At 36.3% G+C, this 10,456-nt stretch overlaps 1 protein-coding gene across 4 annotated transcripts in view; it reads left to right on the forward strand.

Moving 5' to 3' along the window:
* Positions 1-8,829, forward strand: part of LOC110378772 (uncharacterized) — a 71,427-nt gene extending 62,598 nt beyond the window's left edge. For all 4 annotated transcript variants that reach the window (XM_049843875.2, XM_049843878.2, XM_049843876.2 and 1 more), the window contains exon 5: positions 4,135-8,829. In XM_049843875.2, coding sequence (XP_049699832.1) covers positions 4,135-4,483 — 349 coding nt within the window. In that variant the 3' untranslated portion in view covers positions 4,484-8,829. The remainder of the gene's footprint in view (positions 1-4,134) is intronic.
* The last annotated feature ends 1,627 nt before the right edge of the window (positions 8,830-10,456 follow it).

Raw genomic sequence — 10,456 nt, forward strand, 5'->3', positions numbered from 1 at the left:
ATTCCAATCCTTACTTCGATCAATGTTGCTGGGATCCAATTTTTCACTTTCCTTATGCGTTTTGATAGTAAACGCAATATCTAATGGAGGGTGATACAAATCGATTGGAATCAGCTCCGTACCTTCCACGTGCTCACAGTTCACTTCACTGCCCTCCCGAGCCAACACCACATCTAACTTACTCCCACGCATATTCCACACTTCATTCATCTCATTCATACTACAGAAGCTTAAGAAGTAACAGTAATAATTGTTGACATTTACAGAGGCACTTTTCAAGTTAAGGTCACCTAGTATCATCACAGTTCCATTCAAATTGGAGATAATGTTCTCAACTTTGCAAAACCAAGCCATGTAATCGTCATCAGTTGCAGAGGGTTTTATATAGACAACGCATACATATATTTTCTTGCCGTAAATTATAATCGTTGCCCATAAGTCTTCACCACATTCAGTTTCAAGATCACGCTGTCTCTTCATGGTAATGCCAGGGCGCGCAGCAAGCAACACTCCGCCGCCCGGAGTCACTCTATCTCTGCGTAGAATACGCCAATCTCCTATTGATGTTTCGGAGTCCTCTACAGAACTATCAAGATTTGTCTCAGTTACGGCTATCAGATCGTGCTCGGAAAGCAACAAGCTAGATCGCCACGTTGGTAACTTGGTTTTTAGCCCACGCACATTTTGGTACAGCATCCGCAGATAGTTGTTGCGATCCGTAGAGCTGGGTAAAGCAATAATGGTATGGTGGTTATTGGGGGTCGTTGCTTTGGCCACGAAAGTTGCGGCGCCATGGTTTGACACATATATCCTCAGCCCAGCTTTGAGGTGCCATAACTAGTTCAGCCAGCTTTGAGGGCACACCCAACTTGAAGGAAGCATATTTGCCTCGGGGTTTGAGCACATCTACCGTACAAACATCAGTACCACAAATAGTAATTAGGTGATCTCGTACCTGGCCTTCCGATGTACCCTGCTTGACGTAGAAGAGGTGCAGGTATCTCCATCTTTCTGAAGCCTCTAAATTTGTGGTACCAGGAGCCGCTGTCCCACGCAGAACATTACTGAGTGAACGGTGGGAGCGCCTGTGTCGAACTTCAGTCCAACCGTCCTTCGATTGCTTGTCCTTGTCTGTATCGCTCAATGTAACGTCCGCTGCAGCAATAGGCAGTGGCAAGGATACACTGTTTATGGGAGCTTGACAGGTATCTGACGCAACCGGTTTACTAGCAGAGTTTATATTTTTCCCTACCTTTCCAGCATCGAGGTTTGGTAGTGGAGCATTGGTTAGCTGGGACGTAGACGGAACCATACTTAAGAGTTGCATTCCATCATGACTCTTTTCCTGATCCTTGCCTTTCACTCTCACTTGGTGACTAGCTGACTTTACTTCAAGGCCAATGGTAGCTTTATGAATGGCCACACATTGAATTTTAATTTCGGACACTTCCTTAACCAGTGCGGACATCATTGCGTCATGTCCAGCTTTCCACAAAGACAGCTTCTGCTCATATTCTGTCCGCCATGTAGTCAGGAGCTGCATGAGCTCACTCTTCCATTCCCAACATGCGCAAGACGAGTCCACAGCCGATTTGCTGGGTGAGTCGTAGATATGTGGCCGCTGGCCCCTCCTGCCGACATTCACATTTGATTCCCCGTCTCTGGAACCCGAAGCAATGTCAGGAACAGATTGAGATATTCCTGGTCTGGGGGTCTTCAGAGATTTAGGAGGGGTGCGATTCATGTTGGCCAGTTATAAGGACGTAGCCGATGTATTTGACGAGTGTATACGACTGGCATACAAAAAAATATGCAATGTTCAAAAACTTGTTATTTATTATTTCTGCACCTGGAACGTTTACGTCAAGTTTCTCTGCGGAGTGTTGGTAGCACTGGTGTTAGTAGGCGCCGGCGCGCAGGTAAATTGCGCACGCCGTTATCGCACTTTTGTCGCGCACTTAACCGTCAGTATCCGTTGCACCCACGTTTGAGTCACAGTGATTAGCACTTTTAGCAGAATCTCGTTATAAGTTTTAATTATCCAATAACAGGCTAAACCTTAATAGGATTAGATCAGCACTGAAGTATTTCAAACTTTACTTGCATCTTAAAACACGAAACTAAGTTTAAAACTAGAAGAATAATTAAGTAAACAACAGAAGCAAATCTAAACGACCAGCGCGTTTGCAGCGCGTTAGTTATGTTTATAACGTTGACCTTGACCTTCTAGCTTTTATTTTTATAAAAAGCTAGCTTTTTTACTCGTGATTGCCTCCTAAGTTATTTAAAACTTCATGGTAGCCATGATTTTAAAATACACCTGATTCAAAAGCACTTTGCAGTTCTAAGTATGAATGCATATAGAACCTTGTGTAAACACACGTAATGATCCAAGTTGATGTAATTAAACACTTATCAACAAAATTGAATACTTGCCGTCCATAAAGTGACATGAAGACCACAATTAAAGTGGTACACTTAGTGGAATTAACAATAAAATGGCTGCGGTCAATTAGCCAAATGAAATACAAGCCGATACTGAACGACGAATGGCATTAATTCCATACAACGACAAGTTTACCACCTTGGATCACATGGGGTAATGGCTTATTGCGTAATAAGTCATTTCCATAAGGTCCTTAGAGTTATAGCTTAGGTCATATTTTTTTATTAGAGTACTAGCTAGAAGTGCAAGAAATAAAAACCGGTCAGGGACACGATATTTTAACCATAATTTTGTCGTAACAGGAACCTCACTTTGGTTGCTATGAGACGTCTACTTACTGCGTTAAAAATGCAGCCGTATCAGTGTCTCACGCACAGAAAGCCTTAGTAATAGAATCCCGTTGGCGCTCATAAATTTTACTCCAGCGACTTTCGCAGCCCACCGCTGAGCTAAAGATTCCCACAGAGATTTCCCCTCGTCCGACCACGTCACGGAAATGTTGTTAAGATAAGAAAGTTATTAGGGTAGTGGCGCTCGGTCCCAACTCTTTGCTTTCATATTTGCCTGGGGCCCGATTCTCCTAATTTTACTTAAGCGCCATTCGATTGACGTTCGACTCGATTCGACTGAGATCCAATCCCGACTCGATTACGATTGAAGCGTATGTGGCATTCCGCTATTTTTACGTTGAAATAAACGTTTTTATCGTTTTCTGTCATTCAATAATGAATCATTTTGTCTGCAAATGATTTACGATTGCAAAATGATTGTACAGCAAACTACCGTATAGACCAAAATCATCAAAATAGCAGACCAATCGCATACCAATCAAATGTCAATCGAATACGATTGGTCTTTTATTAGTAACAGAATGCCCGATATGGTTAAAACTGCTATTACGATCATATTGCAATTCGATTTCTATTCGATTTTGACATTATTAACTTAGGAGAATCGGGGCCCTGGTATCTTAACCGACCGTGCTCTGACGTTTATGAGATTGATGGCTATATCATGTCACCATTATTTTACTTCTTATATTTTTACGTTAGGTACACGTTTACGTTTACCTTCTGATAAGCATCACGTTAAAAGGGCCACGAAGTTACATTTTTTCAAAAAACCATCACGAATGAAGAAACGGATATAAAAGGTGCCTTTTACTTCAATCAACGAGAAGCTACTTAACATCCATTTATTAAAACGAAAATATGCCTCGAACTGGCTATTCCAAATACTAATAAGAAAAGAAAAATACTGGCAAATATTTCTTTCAAAAAGATAACGTCTGGCGTTTTACTGAAAGCTTTCTTTTTATGTAACTTAAGCACGATATTTTTAATAAAATGGCGGAGGCCATCTTGGTGCCGTTAATTATGTTTGAATTAAAAGGCGAGCTAGTCAGCGCCACTTCAATCTCTGTCCGTCAGGGGTCGCTCAGGAAAACAAATGAAACAAAACGAATACAACTGCATTGTTATTCGCTAATAGCTTTAGCTGAAGCTGATTGTTAGCCATTATGGCTCTCAAATCGTTTTAGGTTTTAATTCGTAGACACAAAACTGTCCTTGAATATTCTGGTGATAAATTTACTCAATCGTATTTAAAGCCAAAAATACTCCTTGTTCTACAACGTAACGTCTGTTGCTTACCACAATCATTAATCGCTATTTTCGTAACATTTTCAGATGCATCTGCCTGCACTGGTACAACCGCAAATTCCGTCAGGAGACCGAAGAGGACCCTGAGCCTACCACCCACAAGAACGGAGTCAGCGTCGTGGACGGTGGACCCGACCACAAGTCTGGCCATCACGACCACAAGGGACACGACCACAAAGGTCACGACCATAAAGCCGGACATGACAAGACACCGCACGAACACAAAGGCCACGACAAGACTCCGCATGAGAATAAGGGCCATGACAAACACGGACATGATCACAAAGTCGTTGACAAGCCAAAACTGAAGACTCAGGCCAGTGTGGGACGCGACGTAGACCTGATCAAGCAGCCGTCGGCCGCCAGCGACACCTAAGCTAAGTCCCGACCACTAGGCTAACGTATGTTAAGCGTTCGTGTAACGTGTGTAACGGAACGGGTGATCCCGCATCATTTACTAGTATACTTTGTATGTCGCGGCAATGTTGGTTGTTTATTCATTACTCGATAATATTAGATTTGTGTCTCTTGACAATAGATTTCTGGATTCGTCTGTCAACTGTCTTCAGTAATTTCTTGCCTCATTCTTTAGCAGTCAGTTTCATAACTATGATCGCAAAGATGTACTTATTTTCTTCAGCTCTTTACTAAGGTCGGATTGAAAGTTCCACTTTAATCTGGAACTTCCCGTACTTAACGTGACCTTTTCCAATAACTTATTCATACGGTACGCCACTGGGCGTACTCATATTCCCAGTCGCGTTTTCAAATAGTTTCACGACCACACTCCACGTCTGCTGACGTCAAACTCGCGTTCAACAAACTAACAAACACTAACATTTTAATTTGATAATCTACTCAAGTATTATCTAAGATAAACAGTTTATTTTCGTATAACGTTACTCGGAACATTCTAGTACTTAGATTTTAGTAGAGTCTACTAAAAGTAATTTTAATGTACTATTTAATTTTTAATTAAAATCTATCTTGTATGGATTTTGAAAATGGATCCGCCGCCATTATGCATGTCTGTGTTAGCAGTTTGCGTGAATGAGTGACAATGTCGTGTTTGTCGCGTTTGTGTCGTGGCGACTTTATTCTTCAAACTCCGTACAATTGTTTAATCGTAAATCTTCCAGTCTGTTCTCACGTATCCCTTACTGTAATTTAACTTGTAAATATTTTGTAATGTGTCTACATAATTATTGTCTTTTGTATGTAATATTATGGTATGTATACAATGTTAGTTACATATCATTTTAATTAGGATTTACCATTTATTCACACGTAGCTCTCACCGATCATTTGATATTTTTAAATCTTTACTTGCTTCTTTATTTGACACGTCAAAATTTTCAAATTGGGAATATTTATAATTTCTAAGTAATATATTTTTGAAAAATTTACAACCAGTACTTGAAAAATAAAATTAGTGAATTTATTTTTTTAGTTTAGTGGCCCCTAAACAAAAATTTTAAAAGCAATTTGTTTGAACAAAAAAATGTTATCATTCTAAAACCTTACCGTCCGTACGAACAGAATGGATTTTATAAAATAATATTACTTAACTGCAATTTTATTAAACGATAAACAATTTATAGAACACATGATTGCGACCATGTACTATAACTATGTATATTATAATCTTATTGCATGCAGTTGATACGAAAGAGCTTAGTAACGAATTCAAATATTATAGTAGTTCTGTATTCATCATAAACCAGTTCTTACAATTTTCTTTAGTACCTCAAGTGTGCTCATTAAAAAGTAAAAACTCTATCATTTCTAACGCGACTTATTCATTTTAATTTCAAGTAAACTGACTGGCGACCCTTCTACATGTTATAAGATGGAATCTATCTCATCTATCTTTTTTTCTTCTTCTATTCTGTCTTGTAACTCAAAATTCCATTGTCCTTAAACTCTGTCTATCCCTTCTTTCGGATATGTCCCAGGCACCTTTTCTATCTACGTAGTTTTAACAAGTACATAACATTTTAATCATTATAAAGAATATAACAATATCAGTACAATAGATGTTGGTGTTACATTTGATGTCGTGTCTCGGTGTTTATTATTAACAATTAAATAGACCAATGTATCATCATCGTATAAGATATTATCAGTAAACTAATGTAATGGAATGTGGAATATCATTGTTCATGTAACTTCACCGTTCGTCATTAGAAAACGTTACGATTAATTTCGATATTTTAGAAAACCTTGGAATTTTTACCCTAAGAGACTGAGAAGCGTGTTCTAAAATAAATTTTCAAAGATATAATTATTTAACAGTTTTAATTGTTTACCTTCTATGGTACAATGATTTGATAGTCATCGATTTACAACCATTTCGTTTCTTATATATTTTGGGATACGGATTGAATTCATTACCATCTTGGGGTCCAATGTCTGGTCCAGAAACAAAAATAACAAATATGTAATCGGATTATGAATGCTTATTCGTTTTGATAGACGCACTATAAACTCGCTCGTTTATTTTATAAGGTTTCTATTGTTTAAGAATTAAGTATTAGTTTATTTTTATGTTCTGTGGGAGACGCGGAAAACCTTTTTATTGTGACTGGGTAATTCGAATCATATATTTTATAAGAAAGCTAAATTATTTTATTTCGAGTCTTTGCAGGTTATTTAAATTGATTGGAATTTGATGGATTGGATAAAATGTATGATTCGAAGTTGATATAGCCAAATACTCAAGTAACACTATCAAAGTGATATTTGAGTGTTTGAGCAAGTCTACTAAAGTCGGATTTATGGTACTTAAGAAATGAATTATAGTTATAATAAGTTAATTTATTAGAAGTAATAATGAAGACATTGTATGTTGTACTGGTGTCAATGTTTAATGAATGTTTCTTTTATATGAGAGTAACTGGCGAACGCTTGGTGGTTTGGGGCTGAAGATTCATAAAAAAGTTACCGTAATACAAATTGAGAACCGACAATTTGAAAGGATTTTTTAAATTGACAAACAGACCTGTCACCTCCGAAAGTACTAGGGCGACATAAATGATAAGAGCATGACTTGTTCCACTCCAGGTGAGGCGTACGCCAGTCGTTCCCACAAAGTATTCCATAAACCTAATAATATTACGTTCGTTGATGTGTTAGGATAAGAACAAACTAGTGTATTGTATTATAACTGGTAATTATAGTGTATTATATTATAAAATTAATTTGTATCCACGTTAAGAGCTTTAGCGCCAGAATTTCGCTTAAGAAACGTTGCCAAAGAAATTATTTATTTTTACATGCTTAATTATAATTATTTGAACGACATTATGCTTGGATTATAATTTAGGGAAAAAACTTCTTAATTATACCTGGCCGCATTTATCTTCTCTAAGTGTCAGTTGATGTTCTAAATTTAAATCCAAGCATTCTGATTGGTCAACTGATCATAGCCGAATTAAAATTGTTGAAGAATTTATAATATCTATCTAAATATATATGTAATATATTACGTTAAGCAGTTAGCTATTGGGTTTAAATAAATTGCCGTGCCAAAGTTAACGTGGTTTAACCAATGAATTTATCAAAATATTTATTTTGATTTAAAAATAATATTTATTAAAGCTTTATCATACAGTTATCTGGAATTGAGAATTTAAAATCATTGATATTTTAGGAATTATATTTATTTAGTGTTAAATTATTTTTTGTTAGTTCTGCCACATTGAGATATGACCTAAATAAAGATAAAAATAAAACCGTTTAAAAATCGCAGGTATCATAAACTAGTCAATCTAAACAAATCCAACTGTTAGCAGAATTAACTTTTACTGAAAAATTATACGTAATTACTTTTTATTTAATTTAACTGTCAAGGATTTACTTAGAGTTTAAGTTATTATTTTGATAGTACTTTTATATCTGTATTAATATCTATGGACGCTATAGATAGATAATTGCTATGCTATTATATATTATATAAATGTTCAAGTAATTAGTAGTACTGGTCTGTTTTTGCAGTCCATCTCGTTTCCTTTGACAATGTATTGTATGAGACATTCCGCCGCTTTCTATGTTTCCATTGATCGTCATGTATTAAACGTATATAATAATGTGAAATACATTAATTAGTTAGTGTTAGTATATAACAATATATTATCATTAACATACATATGTAATTAATGTTACCATATCCGTTGTTATGACACGGCATAATATATCTGTCTCCACTAGCCCCCCCCCCCACTCCTGGTCCCCACACCTAAGCTCTATTCACTGTGATAAACATAATTGTAAGATTTAAAAGTAAAATATAAAATTTAAAAATCCAAATAAAACGTTTGTATAATTTTTCTATACTTCCGTCGTTTACGGCAGTTTTTTCGATTGACGATTGAAAAATTTTATAAACTTTAAATATCACAGTGAATAACAAAATATTTAATTCTATGCCTATTGTCCAAACCATTTAGATTTAATTTGTTAAGTTTTAATTTATATTGTATCTTCTGGGGTCAGTTGTGTTTAGATGAGAATGTATTAAATTGTAATTAATTTGTACAAACTGACCCCACTCGATTATCCCACGTCTCGATAAAAATCTTACACTTTAAACATTGATTTAAATATTATATTGAAGTGTTTTATATTATCGTATACTATGATATATTTTAATTTTATCACGACTGTGCTGTTTTATATCTCATATATTTTATACCGATGTCTCTAAATAAAATGTGAAGAAGATTATGCCTTTCAATATTATTATCCTGTTTTCCTAGAACTACATAGATAGATTTATGAAGGAAAGAAAAATGTTTAATTGGCACACTACAAAAACGAAATAAAAATATAGAAACGGCACAAAAAATAAAATAAAAATAACAACGAAATAACTATTACTAAAAATATTGCCATAAAGTTTTTTAATTAGGTAAACTGTCTATAAAAAATCTAGTAAACCTAAAGGCCGCTATTCCCCTAAAAATCTCACTGTAGTCGGCACTGTGGCCCCATCACCCTTTTTATGGGCTAGATTCTAGCTAGATACTCATCATTCATATTAGTGAAATTATGTATGAACAAAAAAACTTTTTAAACTTTTGTTAATTCATTGTGAGCTCCCGAAAACCAACATGGACCATTGCTACCTTTTCCGAATTTTCAGAAGTACTGAAATCACACAGTCCCGACATCTAGCGGCAAGGTTATGTATTAACGTGAAGATTAGACAGACGTGCTTGGAGTAGTTTCGGAGTATGTCGCTAGATGTCACTATATCAGGTCGAGGCCTGAACTTATCTAGATGAATATGGTATTCAAAATGTCACGCCCTAATGTTAGATGTCACTATCCACAAATTTTCAGCAAACTTACGTACAATAAAGGCTGGTGCATAAGTTATACAGTGGGTGACTAGATGTCACTTTTACACAGAAGTTTTTACTTTTTGCAAAACCTTGAACGCTAATTTGAGTTTGGTTTTACACTGTAACGAAACTGCGTATTCAACTTTGATTACTTAATACAAAATTAAACACTAAAAAACAATGTAATATGTAGCTGCAGTATCTACAGATCAGAAACAAATATTGTTTACCGCTAATTTCCTGCATTGACTGCGTATTTTTGCTGACTTAGGTATTAACATTAATGTTTAGCGTATCATGCAGGTCATCAAAATGATTACTATATAGATTTCCTACACTTTTTACCGACGGACGTCACATCAGATTGCTAAATACTTTAGTTGTGCACAAGTGCGTCGCGTCGTTCCGCGCTTACGACAAGGCGCGCTGTGGCACGGCGCGGCAACGTCGCTCGATTCGCTCGCGTGATTGCGCGCCTTTCCCGTGCCTAAGGCTGGGTACACACCTTCCAGTTTATTGTTGTATGGAGATTTTTTTAAGACGTTTGTTTTATTTTTGTAAATAGAGACGCTCACAATACATTGATTTACGTTTAATTTTAATGATGCTGAATACGTACGTACCTAGTATTAGTAGTTTCAAACAGTGTTCAGTAAAGTCTTAAAAGAGGATGTCAAAAATAAGTTGGATTCTTGCTCAGTAATAGTTTTCATTATTAGGTGTGTTTGATAGGTTAAAATTGCGAATTATTACTAAGACTGCGGTCCATCCGTTATTTAAGGGGGTCCTATGAATCGAACAAATTATCTCGACATTAGTAACGGCACATAATCTAACCCTGCGTGTGCACTTGAGCCTATCCACGCGATATTGCATTTAAATAATGTAACAATTTAACTGTTTCCAACAACCGTTTTGCTGTTGGAAAAACAGATATTGCACTTTTTCAGTGAATCGCCGCGTCTGTCCCCGACCTTACCGTACATTGATCGTACGTATACGCT

Source organism: Helicoverpa armigera, chromosome 2 (assembly GCF_030705265.1).
Source record: "Helicoverpa armigera isolate CAAS_96S chromosome 2, ASM3070526v1, whole genome shotgun sequence".
Taxonomy (NCBI): Eukaryota; Metazoa; Arthropoda; class Insecta; order Lepidoptera; family Noctuidae; genus Helicoverpa; species Helicoverpa armigera.